The 20,039-nt window shown below is 43.9% G+C and overlaps 1 protein-coding gene across 3 annotated transcripts in view; it reads right to left on the bottom strand.

The window, feature by feature from the left end:
* Positions 1-325: 325 nt before the first annotated feature.
* JCAD (junctional cadherin 5 associated) overlaps positions 326-20,039 on the bottom strand; it is a 33,967-nt gene continuing 14,253 nt past the window's right edge. For 2 of the 3 annotated variants that reach the window (XM_068404682.1, XM_068404683.1), the window contains exons 3-4: positions 10,136-13,788; positions 326-5,962 (exon numbers count right to left, since the gene is read on the bottom strand). In XM_068404682.1, the coding sequence (XP_068260783.1) occupies positions 5,928-5,962; positions 10,136-13,788 (3,688 nt within the window). In that variant the 3' untranslated portion in view covers positions 326-5,927. Of the gene's footprint in view, positions 5,963-10,040; positions 13,789-20,039 lie in introns of those variants that run through there. The other variant, XM_068404680.1, reaches the window with a different exon arrangement.

Below are 20,039 nucleotides of genomic sequence, written 5' to 3'. Positions count from 1 at the left end.
AATCGACTCGCATAGAGGCAGAACATACCCCAAAGGTAGCAAACAAACAGAACAGAACTTGGAAACGAGCGACCTACAGTCTGTGTCCACCTGAGAAATTGTGGATGTGGAAAATAATTCTTTCAAGTAAACACAATTTCTATACCTGCTGGTGTAACAGGCCTGTCACAACATCAGGTTTTGAAGCAGCAGTCCCTTGGAGAATACTGCAGCCTCTTAACACTTCACCAGTACATTTATCTTTCTCGAAGGCAATGCAAACATCAGAGCACATGCACCATTTTGCCCCATGCTAACAACATCAACAACTTCACAGAGGAGCGTATCCATGCAAAGTCTTTATTTGGAGAATGTCTCCTCTTGAATAACAGCACCCCTCCAGTTTATACATAAGCCCAGAAACACAGTATTTGCATTGTGCAGAAAAAAAATACAAAGAAAATTCTTAAAACACATTCATCTTCTGATACCATATAAATAGTATTGTAATTTCTTACCCCTATTTCCTCTCTTTTTACCCCTATAAATCTGCCCTTGGGCTAATTAGAGCAGAAAACCATGGCAATGACATAGTGTTAGTTTTCGAAACAGGACATAGTATCTTGAAAGTTAGTGTGGAGAATTATCTGCATTGTATAAGGACAAAGACACAAGGAGACTGATATACTGCCTAGCACATATATCTCCTTGTTTTCCTTCCAGGTTAGGAATGGCTTTTGGAAGGGTTCTGATTATTTTCTCTGCCAGTCCAGAACTCAAAAGAAGGCTGAGATTGCTGCTGTTGAGGGTGGAAAGTTCCTCCTTCATTTTATAATCTGCATGTTATTGAGGTTTCTCTTGGCTGGGAAATTTCATTTTTATTTCTAATCTCAGCCATGTGTCAGTCAGTTCTGACTTAAGTTCCCTTCACCCTCTCCCTGATGTGCAGCTCTGCAAGCCATATTGCAAACGTATTTTTCAGCATGGGTGGGAGGTAGCTTTGTGGTTTTGGGCTTTGCTATTGATATAAAGATTTCCCTTTTTCTTTGTTTGAAATACGTTTTTCTTTAAAAATAGAGTTGATGGTAAACAGCTTTCATTTAGTCCCCAGGGGGAGGTGCAGTGAACATTTTCATGCAAGTTTGAATAAGAATTAAATCACAATTACTTCTCGAATTTTCTAATGAATTCAATGATATAGTCATCATCTCAAGAAATCTTCAGCTTGATCCTTTATTGGGATTATGCAGAAGAATAGAAGTTTAAACTTTTTGTAGACTCCACTTGTAATTAAATCTCCCTCCAGTAAATTAGGACTGCAGTATTGTGGCTTATTGCCAGTGGAGGGAAATCAGGGGATCGTTTGATCCTCAACCAAGAAAATACCAATGATGTCCTCCAAAAGGACAGCTTTACAGAAAACATTCAAAAGGCTGACAAGCTGTCAATCCTTTCCATTCCTTTTAACACTGTTTTATCTCTCTTCTTTGAGCTGATGGCTCCTGCCAAGTACAGATTCACTCCTCACATATACTTGTCTCTATCAGATCTTGAACCTGGACAAAAGTGCCCACTTTGCAATTGCAAGAACTTCAGCTATTTAAAATGGAAGAACATTTCACTTCTACTTTTCTCCCAATCACTCCTCTAGTTTTTCCTTTGAAACGAGGCAGTGAGGAAAATATCAACATTTCAACCCAAAGAGAAGGTCAAGTGCTATAAAACTAACATTCAGCTAGCTGTCCATGTGGCAAAGGCAACAGAATGTTGACCCTAGATACTAATATTGATTTATGATATTAAAGAAACAGAAATATTTTACTAAATTCCAATATTTATAAGTCAATAAGCTTGATGGGACTGGTTATTTTCTAAGGGTGACAGATTAATTGTGTTACTTAACCACTTCAAGCATATGCTGTTCTTTGTGGTATTCAAGAGTAATTGGATGTTTTAGTATGTAGGCTATTTGCTCAAGAGCTGAGATTTGCATCAAGAGCTGAGTCAAGGAAACTCGATGGTTTCGATATGCGATACAGTTGTTTGCAATAAAGATTAACCAGCTGTAAAACCTGTGGTATGAAATACAACAGTCCTTCTTATGCTGAGGGAAGGTTTCTTGAGTTAGTAGCTGACAAGTGATGCTTAGTCAGGCATATCGCCCGGCATTTCAATTACCAGTGATCCCAAGCCATTCAAAGGGATTTCCCTCCTTTGCCTCCCCATTCCACCCCCCTCGTTTAGCTGAGATGGCAGTGGGATTTGAAACACATACTTAAGGGCTCTTCTCAGACCGCACTTCTGTCTAGTTCAAAACGCCTCTAGCAAGGAGGCTGGAGTGGGGTCCGAAAATAGCAATTCTTCGTGGAAACAAATTTCCAGCTCGTGCTCAGGGGAACCGCACGAGGGAGCGCTTTCACCTTCAGAACACGGCATCCCCCCGGGCCATCTCCCCGGGCATCATCTCCCCGGGGCATCCCTCCAGGCATCGCCTCCGGGCAGGCCCTGGCTGCCCCCTCCCTCCGCTGCAGAGCCCAGGGACTTGTCTTTCTTTGTCCGCATGGGTGAGTAAAGCTCAATTACACTAGCCCTGAAGCTCACGGGTGACTCTTCTTTCTCCAACAGAAGAGCCTCAAACTTTGGGTTCGTTCCGTATCTTCCTGGCACCTTAGCACTGCCACCAAGTGCTGTTACTGTCACTAACCCCTGAGGCTGACTATCCATTCTGGATTTCAGCAGGGTAAATGGAAGGAGATGGCAGGTCCTATTTAGCTATCCACCTCCTGAGGTGTCTCACCATTAAACATTTTTGAAATGTATAAACCAGGCACAGGGGTTTTGCATGAATTTCTGGGAATGCTCATGAAACCAGTATCTTCCCAACCAAGCACTTTAATAACCTGTCACCCAACCCCAGCTTCCCCAGCTGCAGCAGCACAGCAACAGCACAAGCTGGATACACAACAGCTTGTAACAACATGATTTCTGAGGTTCTAGCTCTGCTCTTCCTGCTGAGAATCAAGATAAATGCACAGTTCTTCGCCACTGCTCTTCAGTCACACGACTGCATCGCAGGAGGCACTGGAAACAGACTGCCACATCCTCCTCTGCATCCGCTCAGCCCTGAGCTCCTGCCGTTGCCATTACCAGTGATAGCTGTTGCCATGACAGTTTTATGCACCCATTGAGACAGTCACTGAAAGTCACTATTTACTGTTTTTTAACTACATCTGGTGTAAAAGGAGCTTTCTGTCAATGGCTGCAACTGGCAAAAGGTTTCTGGAAAGGTGTTCAGCTATGGTACCATCCAGCCCATTCCGACAGCTGACATTTTAATTATGGCACAGGTACTGGAGAAACACCGAGCCAACAATCACTCATAAAACTGTACTGCATGTACTTCTTAGTTGTCTGTATCATAGTATGAAATGAAACAGCCAATGTTGTTAGAGGAACACACCATTTTTAAAGCAGTACTAACTCTTGTCTTTCATCCACTGATCAGTCATATATTACTGCAAAAAAAAAAAGCTAACTAACTTTCTAGGTTTTAATTTCTGATTCTTAGCCAATAAAACCCTCCCTGCAATATTACTGTTTCCTTTCTTTCTTTCTATTTCTTTCTTTCTTCTTTTTCTTTTAAAGGTCTTGGCTGTTTATGTGCATTGGAAAAGTAATTACTTGACATGACTGATGAAACAGAGACAGGTTGCAGAATCAATTAACCCCCTTCCCATCAGAAGAAAATAGAATGCACAGAGAACTCTTGTTCCACAGAGATGTGAACTGAAGGTAGCAGGACTGGTTATATGGGACAATTTAGATTTCTCCAGAAGTCAAGGATAAATTAAAACTTTCAAATTATTGCCAGGCATCTCAGCTTTACTAGTAAGTGGGATGATGAGAGTTGAAGCAATTCTTTTTAAGAACTGTTTTTTTATGGGCAGAATTGGGGTGGGGGGAGAAACATGTTTTGTAGCTATTTACTAGCCCCCAGATGTCCTACATGGTGATGAAGAGAGGTGCATATAGTAAGAGTGGTGGGAACAGTTTGTCAACAATTATTTCTGCACAGCATGCACAAGAGTTAATAAAATAAATAATACACCACATTTTCTTTCCAAACAAGCTTTAAATAGTCCATATGTAACAGAATCATGTGTTACAGACAAGAAATTCTTGCTGCCAAAACACAGGATGAGTGTTTTTCCCTGTCATTCTTTCCAAATTAGAGACTTAGGCAAAAATATTTCAAGAAATCAGAAGATTTCAAAAAATAAAATTATTCTAAAAACCAGAAAAGGCCAGTGGAATAGACCAGTGAAGTACATGAACAAGTCAGCAGAACAATGTTAGTACACGGGTACTTACAAAAAAACACACAGGAGTGGACATAAAGGCTGTAAAGTCACAGAGACTATGCAGGCTAGTTCAGTATCAAAAAGCAGAATGCATAGGCTTTATTATAAACTCTGTAATTCATGCATTTGTGTGTGCAGATAAAAGATACTTAAAGCCATGTATTTAAATGTCATCAAGAAGACACCTGAACTCCTCCCCAGCAACATGAGTTGACTTCAGGGAAGAATTAAACTCAGTTTTATTTATTTTTATACACTGGCCTAATCCAAACTCACAATCTGTGAAAGGGAACAAAGTAAAAGAAAGAAACCAGGTATTTTATCTGAGCCCCTCAGAGACACTGGGACAAAGATCCAAACCCCCTTTTTGGTGATCACTGTCACTGGAATGTAATGGCAGCAACACCAGCCCAGACTGTTCTCAGCCGTGTTTCAGAAAGTAGCTCCAAGAAGAACGATCCAAGGGTTGAGTGGGGAAAACCAGAAATTAACCCTGTAGTACATACATACATACATACACAAATACACACATACATACATACATAGATGGCTCTTTTCAGAACAAAATAAGGTAGCACTACTGAGTATGTGGCAATACAGAGTGTGCATTAAGATATACAAGTGAAATCTGCTTGGGGCACCTTCACTCAGAGGGATAAGTCTTCTTAAAATAATAATAATACTTCTTTATACTTGCCGCTTGTTAGCAATTGTTTACATCATAGAAAAATAGATAGTATTCTGTAACAAGAAATATAGTTACTTTGTTAAAATGGGCTATTTTAAACCAGCTACTATTCTTTCATATAAAGAATTTCTAAACAGCAAAACAAAAATAGGTAATACTGAGTGCAAAACAGCCAGTGGTATACTTTGCATTGGTTTGAAACACTAGTTACCAGCTACTATAATTACATGTTCTGTACACTGTACTACAAAAGTCTTCCATCTTTTAGAAGCTTTGGCATTTTTGCTTTTCTTCTTTCTAGGTGGCAAGTAAGTATTTAATCCAAGTAAATTCAAACTCTGGAAGTCAGAAATAATTTCACAATCAGTCTTCGCTACCGTTCTCTCACATTCCTTCCCCCACGTAGTGCAGCAGCGCTTTCTACTTACAGCCAAAAATCCCTTAAGTTAAACAAAGTTTAGACTGTAGATACTTATAAGTTTATCTTATAAATTCACATTCTTTTAGAAATCATTTCACTAATCTCCCATGTTTACATTTACACCAAAGGGAAAGCTCAAAAGCCTCACTTCATGCATTTCATCTTCCCCAGTGAAGACTGAAACAGAGTTCAGATAAAAACTCTTTGCCAATGGTAGGTATCATGTCTTAACGCTACAAAGCCATATGGTTCCAATGTAGAAGTCAGATTTTTCTGTGGTCTCCGCAACAGTTTCAGATACAAATAGCTAATTTCTAGTGGCAGTGGTAAAGGCATTATCAGTACACCATGAACACCACAAATGGAGGCAATTTCCAAGCATCAAAGAACAATAAACAAACAAAAAGCACACAGAAAAAAAAATCAGTGACACATTCTTAGTAGAGCAGAAATCTCTCTATTCTCCTCTTCGTTCATCTCACACCTTTTCAACCTTGGTGGGGTCATACGTATCTGAAAAAAACCAAGAAAATGCTATTAATAATGTATTGTGAAATCTATTCAACATTGCTAGCTGCAGAAATGAGACATCTTTTCCCTAGTTTTTATTGGGAAAAAAAAAAGCTAATACTGGACTTACAGCCTTAAAGATACATACTACAGTCCTGACCCAAATTCTGTATTTACATCAGTGTAATCTGGGAGCAACTTGGATCAAATGTATGGAGATAGAATTTGGGAAGCCTTGGGTAGGTAGGAACAAGCGCACTGAGTGCTAAGTGATTACTTCTAGTTTTCAGATGCTTTGACAGGAAGAGAAGGACATAAGATTTGCCCCTCCTTGTACTGAACACTAAGGACAAGTAAATGCAGGGTGTTTAAGGCTGGCTATAGAAGTGATGATGCCGTCCAGTCATCAGGGTCTTTTCATTCGATTGCAAATTCTTGGTTTCAGATGAATTCAACAGAATACAGGAAAGCACAGCTGCGTCGCATCACTATTGTTAGACTGTCTCGCTTTGGTCTGCAAAACTGCAGCTCACGTTTTGAACATTATTCACTAAAGCACTGGACTGGCTTACTAACATTGGTCTTCATTTTCAGCCTATCTCTTGCCAGTTCACAGGACAGACCACACTTTGGTTTTCTTTCCCTGAAACCCCAAAGACACTCTTCTATCAGATTTTTTTGTTAGATTTATCCCAACATTGGCCATGACGAGAGCAGATATGAGCTTTTTCCTTCACCCTTGTGACTCTAGGATAGGATTGCAATGAAAGGGCTTTGCCTTGTAAGCTCTGCCTGCCCTGTGCCATCACGCACACGTCTGACTTACCCAGGCGCCTGGACAATCGGGCACTGCAGCCCATGCTACCCTGTGCTGGTCTTACGCAACCCAGGTATCTGTGCTAACCTTAAACGTCCCTCCTGTAGGCTGTACTCCCACAGCACTCGCATTTAAAGAGTTGAGCATGAAAATAGTTGCACACATAAATATTATACTTCGGAGTAAAACGTTCACCCTCAGGATTTTTATGTTGATGTGAGTGAATGTCTTCATTCCAACAAGCATAAAAACACTCAAGAGGGAAATTTTCACTCCTGTGTGCAAGTGGTCCATCTGCAGCATCCAGACTCATATCAAGTGGGACACAGGCTAAGAAAGAACTTCTGGATTTGGCCCCAGTGGATGGATTCCTGGTGCAGGATCCTTTATCGCTTCTCTTACCCACTCTCCTCAAATCGCTAGGCCAGCCAAGAAGGGAGTCTGTGCCAGCAACACCTATGTTTTCAGAACTGCTTATCACTATTCAGCCTCTTCTGGTATTTCCAAACTTCAAGAACAGACACCACACAAATGCAAAAAAAATCAAGAGGAAAAAAGTTTTTGAGGGCTACTCCACTCCAGGATAACATTGCATCTTTCTCAGCTTAATGCACTTATGGAGTGGGAAGATGCCTCTAAAGCTGTAACATTTTTTGACTGTAAATATTTTGCCATCGTACAAAAATTCTGAACTGTTCTATGTGAGATTGACCTAAGAATAAAAATGAATTCACATTTCAGAAGTCTGATTTTCCTAAGGCCAGACACATTCACAGTAATAGAACTCCCCACAAGATTGCAGGTGCTCAGTGTTTTGGGGAGTGGTGGGGGGGGAAGAAAATCAGGCCACAAGACACGGAGCCTCTGCGTGGCTCAGTTTATTATTCCTTGAAAGCTGACCCACACCCTCAGCACCTAAACAAGGACACAAGAGGGCCAGACTGCCAGGCTGTGTCACACTTCTGGGGGGACAAACATTGGAGTTCTAGCACTGGTACAGAAATGTTTATTCAACATTTGGTTAAGCTCATTTGAAATGCTCTCTACAGAAACCAAGCCAGATCAGCAGCCTCATGGAAGCAGTCTTCAAACAGCAAAGGAGAAAAGACATCCAGTGCATTTGGGAACATTTGGAGATGTTCTTCTAAGGGCAGTATTTGCATAGTAAGATGAGCTGCTTGCACTGAGTTTCGGCAGAGCTCTTATTTTGAGATGACTGTTCGCCTGCCAAGCTGCATTATACATGTGAAAGCCTGTTTCTGCTAAGGGCTCTAGCCTCTGCAACGGGCCCAATCTGCAATTATAAGACTAACATCACCCTACCTCACTCCAAATAGGATGGCCTTTAGCAATATTTACTCTTTAAAAGCAACAAATACAATGGTTTTCTAGGGTTAATTCTCATTTTGGCTTTCAATGGTACCAGTGAGCTAGTCTGTAAGTTGGAGTGAGGGTTAACAGAAGATGACTTCAGAGGGCTGGAGCACCTCTCCCTATGAAGACAGGCTGAGAGAGTTGGGGCTCTTCAGCCTGGAGAAGAGAAGGCTCCGGGGAGACCTCGTAGCAGCCTGTGTTTAAGGCCAGGTTGGATGAGGCTTTGAGCAACCTGGTCTAGAGGAAAGGTGTCCCTGCCTGTGGCAGGGGGGTTGGAACTAGATGATCTTTAAGGTTCCTTCCAACCCAAACCATTCTATGATTCTATGATTCTAAGACACAATATCAGACCTTTCTACAAACATGAATCTTCAGTCCTGCCCCGTTAAGGTAAGGTGAAGATCTTGTGGCCATCAACAAATCAGGGTCTCTTTGGATAGGAAGAGGCCAGTGGCGGAGACACCTTCCTGCCCTGTGAGTGCGTGTTACCCTGCGGCTCTGGATGTGTGCAGCAGGAAGGGACATCCATGCTATCCAGTCATGGGGAGAGCGGTTATGTCTGTGAGGGAACTGCTGCAATGGGAACACACTGCAGAATACAAGCCTGGCATTGTCAGCAAGAGGGATAAATTTAGACCTAATTCACTGCAGAATAACTCTCCAATAAAACACACACAATCTGTTCTGATGCATCCCTGAAGTCATGTCACCACAACAGTTATTGTCTTTACTCCAGCAGAAACTCCAAGGGAGGAAAGCATATGAAATGCATGTGGGGTATATGAGACCCGATGGGTACAAGGAAGCTGAATTAGCCTGTTTGGAAAATCTGGTCTAGAGAAACACAGTTCAGAGCAGAAAGAGACACAGAGCTGTAGGATGCAGAAAAAGACATAAAGGGAAAGGCTGCAAGACTGCAGAAGTCAATACTTGAAAAAAACTCATACAAATGTTTCTCTTCAGATAGATAGAAATACATAAATCCACTTTAAAGTATGCTCCATTTAATTTCAGTCCCTCTGTACTGGAAAACTGTGAACAGATTTATATCTATGAGGTTAATGAATAACCTGTGCAGATTTCAAGGTAGCATGTCAGCTGTTACAGAGAGGATGGAAAAAGGAAGGAGGAGATTAATATTAATTTAACAACTTTCACACCATACATTTGCTCATTCTAATTAATTTAATGGACTAGACAGGTGGCCTGGGAGATTTATCCCCTTACACAGATCTATGGCAACAACTGATTTTCAGTTGTTCAACACAATGCTGTATGAAAACTGTTTTGGAGAGAGAACAGCTCATGTTACTTTGGGGATGCATATGGACTACACAAGTTTATATTCTTTTGAGAGATGAGGAACACTAAAAAAAAAAAAAAGGTGTTCACTGAAAAAGTCAACTTTCCATTTGACCTGGGGATAACAGTTATTCTCAACATCTGATCTGGAAAATATTCATGAGAGAGAGAGAATTTTCCAGGCCCCTTAATGCAGCCATTTCCCAAAGGCTTCACAGAAGAACATCAGATTTTTATTTTTAGTTTCTTCTGAACTCTGACATAATATGTGTCTACTTAAGTATTAGAGGGGGAAAAAATGGGTATTCAAGGAGAGGCTATGATTAAATCGCCACGTGTTCCCAAACACTGGCACTAGAGTGACTATCTTTGAACCCTGCTGTTTGAAGCTGGCCGTTCCCTGAAACAATTAGACAGAGATGAGACCTCAGGGAGTGCTCCAGACTCTGTGAACGAGTTTCAGTATCACAAGTGAGTTTTACAGTAACTTTTCCTAAATGGGATCAGAGAACACTCATGTTATCTATTCCACAAGGAGAGCAAAGAGGGTGGCAATCAGATGGGGGTAGTACCACCTACAGCCTGTTACTATTTGAGTAGCATTATATGGGCATAAGAAATATGATCATGCCCATTACATAAGGAAACAGTACCCACTGAGATCTCCCATAATAGCATCTTACCTAAAGAAAAATCTCTGTCAATCTTCTTCTTGTCCGTTCCACCTAAATATCCATTTTCACTGAGGGAGATAACACGCTTGGAAACGGCCCCTGAGCTTGCCAGTTTGCTTCCTCTCTCCTCTTGTACCCTCGACAGCTTCTCCTCATCTACCTCCTCTCCTGAGTCTGCGCTCTTAATGCTCAGACGTCTCATCCGGGACACAGAGTCAACTTCTTTCATTCGCACTAAGCGATCCATGGCAGTCCGGCTTGGTGGAGAAGTGAGCTTGCCTTGGAGTGTCTCTATCACTTTTGAGGTGCTTCTCACTCTCTTTTCCGAATGCTGATACACAGCTGACTTGCAAACCAAGTTCTGGTCCTCACCTTGGCTGGGACTCATAAGTTGTTCAAGAACTTGCTCAGCTACCAGTGTTTTAGCGCTGGCTTCCTGGTGAGTGGTCTGGCGTTCATCAGGGTATAAAGATCGGCCTCCCACTCTGACAAAGAGAGCACTCTCTGTCCAGCCACACTTTCGTCTGCCTTCATAAGAACCATCTTTTTTTCCTTCTTTGTCACTTACTGTGCTCCCCACTGACGACTCAAAGTCCTGGGCACCGTTTGCAGGGCTAGTGCCTGGGTGGGGCCCAACGTGGTCATCCGGAAGGAGAGACTCCACTGCTATATCTATACCTAAAATTCTTGCAGCTCTTGCCTGCAATGACTCATTCACAGGGATTTCCACTGCATTTGCATTTGAAGGGTGATCAGAATTGTTAGCACCAGGTCCTGGGGCTACATCAAGTCCCACTGACCTCAAATCCGGCTCAGAGCGCCCTTGGTTCCTCTTCGTTAGTGACAAGCGTACTACTGAGCCTCTCTCTAATACTGTATCATTTGTGGGAGTTGCACCTTTGCTCAGTTTAACAAAGTCTAGGTAATTTTGGTCTTCACTCATCTCCTGCAAGACAGGGTTATTGAAAGGATTACTGTGGCACGAACTGCTTGGGCTACTGGACAAAACTCTCTTAAGAGGGCCCATGCAAACTGGCTGCTTGCTCGTTCTGCTCTTGGCTTCCCCTGTCCTCATTTTTGTTATCAGACTTCCATCTGCTGGCCCGACTCCTCCACTGCTCCCTCCTGGCTGCCACAAGCCTTGAGAGTCAATGCAGCCTGGCTCGCCACCATGCTCCGTCCCCATGCTCCAACTTTCAGACTTACTCTTAACTCTTCCTGACTTAAATACAGGCACCTCTGGCACAACTGTTGCCGATTTCCCACTGTGTTTTGGCTCCTGGTTTGACTTCTCATTTCTGGACGCCCTCCTCTGCGTAAGGGCACCTGCCTGCAGAGAAGCCGCAGCACTTTCCAAATCTTCTTCACTGCTTGTGCTCTCTTCCTGCTCTTGCAGCTCCTTGTTAAAACTTTCTAGCTCACTTATTGCATCCCAGGGACGGCGACTTACAGGCTTCAGCAGGAACTGCCCAAACAGCTCTTTACTGTTGCAGGGAGCGCCTGCTTCTCCCTTAACTACATCTCCCTTGGAAAGAATGTTGATTTCCCTCTCCTGGGCAGGCACAGGCTGGCTCTGGTGGGCTTTTGGGGAAGAGGCCTGAAGGACTGAAGTGACAGTCCTGGAAAACGCACTGTTGCTAGACTGGCTGAGGTACATCTGACCCTTCATGCCGTAAGTATTTTGTCTGCAGCTTCTCTCGTCAGAATGCAACCCTGCCTGTTTTGACCCTATCGTGGATGCTGTACATCCTAGGAGCTTTGGAGACAGCAATTTGTTACTACTGGGCTGCCCAGGCTTTGTACCATGGAAAAATTGTGGGCTTTTAGGTTCTTCAGTGAAACTGGTCTGTGTCTGCTGGTCTTTGTACTGATCACCTGGCCAGGAGCCAGAGTATTTGAGCTCTCTGTGTTTTGCAGGCTGAATAAATCTGAGGTCATTCATTTGTTTGAACTCTTCTGGTCTCCACAACTCTTGTTTTTGTAACTCATTTTTATTGGTCATGCTTCCTGTAAGTGCTTGTAACTCCAAGTCCGTTGAAGACATACTTAAGAGACTTTGTTCTTGCAAAGCCCCATTGTTATCAAACCCGTTCTTATCAGGGCTCTGGGTTATGTTGTTGTTCCTATCTGTATCTGGCAGATTGGATTCCAATTTAACTGGGATAGAGACCAAACAAAATATAGTTTCATTCATTTTTTTCTTTGAACTCTTTTTGCTCTGCATCCCAGTTCCAGGTTCAAACTTTTTCACTTTTGTAACAGTCTCACAGGTGCTGTCCATATGTGAATTTCTTACAGAGAGTTTGCCTTTTGTGTACTCTGCGCTGGCTTCATTATGGGGGCTGTGATTAGTTGTGCTACAACTCTCTCTTTGGTCCGGCAAGGCACAATTTTCCTGATCTCGGATGGATGGTGCCAACCATCTGTTGCTATGGGTGGAGCTGTCAGAAGTTCTTTCTCCCTTTGCAGAATTGGACAAGTTTGATGCATCCAAGAAGGCACTGTTGTACTGTACTTCAAGATCTCTCTCTTGCAAAGCACCAGAACTGGGACTGCATGCATTTTCAGTGTATTTAGTGTTATCCTGCAGACCTTCTGGTGGTGCAATTTTAATATGTCGTATCCGAGGATCATCAAAGGGAATATACTGAACAGAACACAGGTAGTCAGCAGGGCGCCTCACATGGCTTTGCTTCCCATGAGGAAGATGGTTGTCTTTGCAAGGGTCACCCCCCGCTTCAAAAGTATTTGCGGCTGGTCGTTGGCAGGGGACAACCCACTCTGCAGGACTCTGCTGATCGCTGGTGGCACACGCATCGTTGTTAGGCACTTCACTGAGGGGATGTGGGGTCATGTTTTGGTGAGGTGGGGATTTGTAAGATGGAGGAGGTACGTAGACCGGGGGCTCCAAACCAGAGTCTTGAATGCAAGCATCTTGCCTTGGCTCATTAACTTTGGCTAAATAGGGGATGGGTTCATCTTTCTGGTAGTGGTCCTGGAAACCCACGGGTTCCGCAGGTGCCCTCGTCTGCCGCTGCAGTTCATAGGATGGAGGCTTGAGAGGTCTCCCATACTTGGGTTTCACCAGGGGAAGGAAATGGCCTCCCATTTCGTGGTGCTTGGCTGGTTCCACACTCAGTCTGTTCGGGGGATAGGAGGGGGTTTTAGTTATGCTGAGTGAGTTGTTACTGTTGGTCAGGGAGGGCATTTCCACACACCTCATACTCTCTGGCGAAAGGACCCTCGGCAAGGACTGTGATTTCTCCTTGTTGTGGGTGCTCAGTACATTGTCTCCCAGGGTCAGTGAATACAGCTCTTGAAGCAGCTTCTCCCTGTCACCCTCGGACATTTGCCTCCCTACCTTTTTTGGCTGGCTCCAGCTTTCCATTCCCAGACTTTGCCATTTGCAGTCGCCGGGCACTTCGCAGGTCTCCTGCAAGCCGCTTCTTCTGACGTAGCCTGTGCCCATCCCCACCTTCAGCTGACTCTCCTTGGGGTGCCGGGGTGACCCCGGGGCTCCAGCCAGGCCTTTCATTTCCACGCCACCTTTCTGGGAATAGCCCAGTAGCACACTGAAGTCTTGTCCTCGTCTTCTCCAGTAGGCAAGATCTTTTTCAGTCTTGGGCTGGGAAGACCATGCTAATTGAGGCCTGTCATAAACCCTGAAAAAGAAACGCAGCGTCACAGGCAGTTTGCACAGATGCCCTTTCTTTTCCTTACGGGTAAAGCCATTAGGAGGTCAAATGTTGAGTTATGCCAATGGGGTTTGTGTAATCTATTCGCAACCAGATGACTTTATCATTTTAATGAAAGGATTTAAAAGTCAGTCATTAACATGTAACTGATGCTCTGCTGGCATGTTGTTAGCTATGCAAAGGTGTTAGAAAGAAAAACAAATGCACACAGTTCTGTTCTCTGCAAACATGCACAGTCCTCCTCAATGGACACCAGAAAACCAGAAATGATTGTGTTGAGCTTATTTCTGCGCTCTGCTACATCAAAATCTATAGATGTCAAGGGGACTTGACATCTCCTTCTCTGGAGATATTCAAAAGCTGCCTGGATGCAACCTTGTGCAGTGTGCTCTAGGGAAACCTGCTTTGGCAGGGGGTTGGACTAGATGATCTCCAGAGGTCCCTTCAACCCTAACCATTCTGTGATTCTGTGGACTACTGTGGTATGCAAGTTTAATAGGAATCCAAAGCTAAAAAGCAGAGGTAGGGAGAACAGGTAGGGGGCTATTTCATAAGGTATATTCTGCGAGAAGCATGATTTGCATTCTAGTACAAGAGCTGAAATTAAGCATGTCATTTCCAGTGTTGATTCTTGTTCATCTTTCAAAGGGAACAAATTTCTTCAAAGTGTTTCAGATGAAATGATACATACCACAACAATGGTGGTGTATCAGCACAGTTCTGAATAAAAGGGAACGAATATTTGCAATCTAAAATACCTCAAAAGAAGTATAACACTGTTGAACAAAAGAGGAATTAACTCCAGCAATCTGTTACTGAAATATGAAAGACATTAGACATTTTATTGAAGATTAGAAATTCAGAACATGGATTTACATGAACAGAATAGGTTCTTTGTGTGTTCTGGACAGACTGTAAACTATTTAATATATTACTGCTGAACAAAATTGGTACCTTTCTATATAAATAATTAATCTTCTACTTGAACTGTGTTCTGCTATTCTTGTACCTAAGGTGTCCAACAATATAACTGCCTTTACACTATGTAGCTGCCATCAGCATAAGACTGGAAAGAAAAATCAAAATTGACAGAAATAGGACAAGTAAGTAGATAGAACCCAAGAATTTCTTTCTCTTCCCTCCACCCCAAGGTATATAAAGTGTCATCTGGCTCTTTTTTACTAAAAACAATGATCTATTCAAATAGTAGTTTGCAAAAACATAATACAGTTCAAAATTCAAAATGAAAACTAAGCAATCCAGATCCACAGCAATTTTCTTGATGTATGTTAACTTCATCCTATGACTATAAAAGTTTAAAAACTAAACTGGGATAAGGAGCATCTTGTTCATATTAATTCAACTGGATTAAGACTTAACATCTGAACAAAATGTTCTGCCTTTGAAGCACAAAGTACAGTTCGATCACTGAACCCCAGGAAGTAACAGACGTTCTCGTTAATCAGTGAGATATAACAGGACACCTCCTATATTGGAAAGCTGACTGCTGTAACAACAAACATTTCCATGCCTCTCTGCATGGGGAAACATGCAGCTGAACAAATGCTGCTGCCTTCTGAGATTATCAAATCTACCTTTTCATCTCATCCCCATGCTGCTATGGCACCATTTGCATCTGTGTTTACAAAACGAGGTGAGAAACAGGGTCTAGCAATAGATCGTAAGGAATCGACAGATTGCTCTTTCTGTTTGATTTTAACCATCATCGTAAAAGGGCCTACAGAAATAGTAGGAAGTAGAGAGTCACAGATTCCAAGATCAGTAGAGACCATTACGATTATGTAGTTTGACATCTTCAGATCTCCCCGAGATGATTCCTGCTTCAGTGGTAGCATGTCTTTTAGAGAAGCATCTAAAAATCTTGATCTTTAAATTTCCAGAGATGTTGTTGCAAAGCTTAATTCACCATTAAAAAAAACTCAAAGTAAACCCAAATTCTTATCAAGCCAAATATAAAAACATTGGGGAAAGGAGGTATGGTAGACAATAATACTGAGATTTGCAACAATTGCAACTAACAGCACAGGAGTGGAATGGGCTGGATGTCTAAAGGAATTAACAGGGAATTAGGAATAGGGAAGGAAGCATTACTCCACTCTTTCCTAGGAAGCCACTAAAACAGAAGAGTTTTGGTTAGTTTGCTTTTTTAAAAACAAACAAAACCCAAGCTCAGATTTTCGTTAAAGTAAATTAGCCCTAAGTTAGGACAGCTTCAGTTACAGAAAGGATGTTCCTCCATTTATTAAAAGCTGATTAAAATATTAAATTTACTTTTAAAGATTAAAAGATTAATAACTAGGCTTCAGTAATAAATTTCCGAACATGATACAAACCACTGTGACCTGTACTTTGTCATCATTGCAACGTGAATGTAGAAAAGACATTTAAAAGGAGGTATTTAGAGCATTTAAAACCTGATCTTTTCTATGATCTATTCACATGGTGGACAATATCAGCCTCTCCAGCTCCTGGCTCAGGTACTAGAGGTGGTTACCCAGAGACATGCTCTATTGTGGGCCCTGTGAACCTCTGGAGAGGATGGCACTGCAGTGTGCAGTGGGAAGGGGATGCTCCACAGTCTCCCCAAGGACCCTCCAGCTTAGCTCCAGCCTGAAGACTCCTCCGCTCCCAAGGATGGAGAGCAGCTCCTGCACACCTGGATGCAGCAGGTATGGCAGGCAGGCAGGAGGCAGTGAGGCAGCACAGCACAACCACCCTGCTTGTGGCCACAACTGAGGCAGAGAGTGCCTCCTTCCAGGATATATGACACTTTTGGGTCTTGCAGTTAATGAAGGGGTGGGAAGGGGAAGCACCCAAGGGCCATCCCAAGTTCAAAATGCTACACCTCTGGATGGCAAATGCCAGTCATGCTGCAGTCTTTGCGTCCATGACGTTATTAATGAAGAGACCGTGCAGTCCCTCTTAGCAGCAGCTAGTCTCTGACTGTGCCACTACGCAATTCTGTCTCTCACTCCATGATGCAATGGTACTGACGCATGAAGAAATGCACACCAGATACAGCGGCTTGCAAGTGCTTCACAGCTGGAAGGGGTGCCAAGTATGGAGCAGTCCCATGGGACCAACCGGGAGGATTTAAGTGCCAGGGACAGAGGGGTCGCTTGGGACAAAAGAGGTAGATTTTAACATTGTGAACCATTTTCTAACAGGCCTGCTCCTAAAAAACATCACATTTGCTGTCATAAAGTGCTTTTAATTGATTGCATACAAAATTAATCCAATGAAGACATTAAGAAAGACATTGAGGTGCTGGAGCGAGTCCAAAGAAGGGCAACAAAGCTGGTGAAGGGTCTAGAGCACAAGTCTTATGAGGAACAGCTGAGGGAATTGGGGTTGTTTAGTCCACAGAAAAGGAGGCTCGGGGAGACCTTATCACTGTCTACAACTACCTGAAAGGAGGTTGTAGCAAGGCGGGTGTCAGTCTCTTCTAGGTAACAAGTGATAGGGTGAGAGGAAACGGCCTCAAGTTGCACCAGGAGAGGTTTAGATTGGATATCAGGAAAAATTTCTTCACCGAAAGGGTTATCAAGCACTGGAACAGGCTGCCCAAGGAAGTGGTGGAGTCACCATCACTGGAGGTATTTAAAAGATGAGTAGATGTGGTGCTTAGGGACATGGTTTAGCAGTGGACTTGATGGTCTTAAAGGTCCTTTCCAACCAAAATGATTCCATTCTACTCTATTCTAAAACCATTAAAAAAAAATAAACTATTGCTAGCTTTCTATGAATTGTAGGCCTTTGCAAGAAGTGAGGCCATCAGTCCAACTTGCACCAGCTGCATGACTGCATTTCACTGAGCTGCCGCTCTCAGAGCAATGGATTGAAGCTGCCCAGGTCCCCCAGGGCAACGCTGGACCAACAGGACCTTGCATGACCCACAGAACGGGGCTAGAAGTGAAGGAACATGGCACAGGCTATGAAGTCAAAACCCCGCAGAGTGACGTCACTGGTATTGCTATCTAGCAATACCATGGGAGTTCCTGTCCCTGTTTCTGGCTGCCAGCATGCAAGCAGCAGGTGTTAGGTACCCAGTAGCTCAGGGCAGGTGAGCTGCAGGCACCGGGACAGACTTCGTGCCCAATGAGGAGGCACTGTTGAGAAATTTCCAGGATTTGGCAGCAAGGGGGAAAAATTTTCAGAGGGCTGTTCTGGACACTGGCATCTTCTGTTCTGTTTTGGGATCCTATCCTCACATACACTCTTCCAAGCCTCAACATTGGGAAACAACAGTACACTTTAATTTTTCCAGCAAGTGATCTCATTAATGATGCTATCTATTTATCTCTGAATTTGCCAGCTACCAACATAGTTCAACCCATACAAATAGCTAAGCAAAGTGCCTCTTCTCTCCACGCAGAAGAGAAGCAGGAGGAAGTTCTCCTGTGAACCCTCTCAGCTCTACCCATAGAGTCAGCTTTCCCATTTTCTTTGCCTCGTTTCCTCTTCAAAACCTCTACTGTGCAGCCTCCTAACTCTCAGTTAAGCCAGGACAGCCCTCCCACCATCTGCTCCACCACACTTTTCCTGAGGAACAAAGGGATGGAGCAAAACATCACTCCCCCCTTGCAAGCAGCAGCAGCGGGTGGTGTGATGTGCCTACATGCAGTTGCTATGAAGCCTCTCTCCTCCTCCTCAGCAAGGTTTGATCAGCAGAACAACCCTAATGAGTGGAGACAACAGCATCATCCCCTGCCATCATGAAACACCTTGAGCCCTGCAAACCTGTCTGTGAAGGCAGCATTAAGGTGGGCAATATCACTCACTTTTGTGGTGTTTGGAGGGTGATTAGCTCTTCTACTTCAGTGGTCTGAGCATGACTGTAGTGCAGATAGTTCTCTGGCTGAGGAGCCTGAGTCATACTCTGAATTGCCGTGGAGCTGGTTGAGGTCTGTGAAGGTGGCTGGGACACACACTGTGTCCTCTGGCCCTCTTCTCCCACTGTGCTGCACTGGGAAGGCAGCTTCAGGAGATGCCCAAAGACCAGTGTCTTCATGCTGGACCTTGCTGGGTGGTTGTCCCCTCTTCAGGCCCAAAAGGTCCCCAAGTCTCCACAGCGTCCAGTTCTGTCCCAGCCTGAGAACGGGGAACCTATTTCCTGCCACAGTCCAGAAACCAGACAGCAAGATGAAAGCCCACAGTGGCCTGCCCTCAACAGGCCAAAACACCCCAAAGTGGGCCCTTACAACACTCTTCTGTTTTAAAGCAGCTCATGTTTGCATGGCAGCCCCATGCCTCAGGTGCTTCCCCAGGGCAGGGGAGTGGGTCTGGAGGGGGACTGTCACCCTGGAGCTCAGGAACTGAAACACAGGTGCTCCAGCACTGGAACTGCAGACAGCTTTCCTGGAGCTGGCCTGAGAGCTCGCTCCTCCCTCCCAGTACCAGCAGGACAGCGGCAGTGTCATGCTCTGCACCAGAGGTACTCTGTACACCCAGGGATTGCAAGAGAGGGACAGCCGATACAAGGTTTTCCCTTGTTCATAGCTGCTAGTGCCTTGTAAGAGTTCCCAATAGGCTCGCCGGGAATCAGTTTGCTGTAACAATAATAGTAAGAAAAGATTTCTATTTTGAAAGTGTGACAAATCCATTTCCAGGGCTGTGTTCCCTATTTTATGGGGAAAAGCCACTTTTTAGAACCAGGATATAATACTGAACTACACTGCAGACTGACAGGTTTCACCCCTTGCGTTCTGAGATGTTAGAAAGAGACATTTAAAATGTCAGAGAGCATTATTTTGTACTTGGCCGACACCAGCAGTCACAGATACCTCTGCCACGTCCAAGACGTGGGGCAGACGTGCGAGCCCCTCAGAGGCACCTGGAGAGGTGGGAGGCAGGGAGGCAGCAGCCTCCCACGCCGCCATGCACCCACGCAGGCTCTGTCTTACAGCGTGTGGGAGCAGCAGCGCTGCAGTCGCTTCCAGCCTTGCACAGCCATATCTTCTTCATACCAGTTTTTCTCCACATTGCAAACTCAGCTCCAAAGCCAAGCACCACCTTCCTTGACACCCCTGCACACTCTCTTCCCCTGCTTTGAAGCCTTTTTCTGTATCTTTCCTCACTCTATTGCTGTCCAGTTTACTTCACGCAAAACACACCATGAAGGATCCTCCTTATTACCTTTAAATGTGTCCTATTCTCCGGAAGGGATGGTTCCACCTGGGGACGTTCACTGCGGCTGG

This window comes from Nyctibius grandis, chromosome 7 (assembly GCF_013368605.1).
Source record: "Nyctibius grandis isolate bNycGra1 chromosome 7, bNycGra1.pri, whole genome shotgun sequence".
Taxonomy (NCBI): domain Eukaryota; kingdom Metazoa; phylum Chordata; class Aves; order Nyctibiiformes; family Nyctibiidae; genus Nyctibius; species Nyctibius grandis.
The sequence above is the reverse complement of the archived record's forward strand: the minus strand, read 5'-3'. Positions and strand labels throughout refer to the sequence as shown.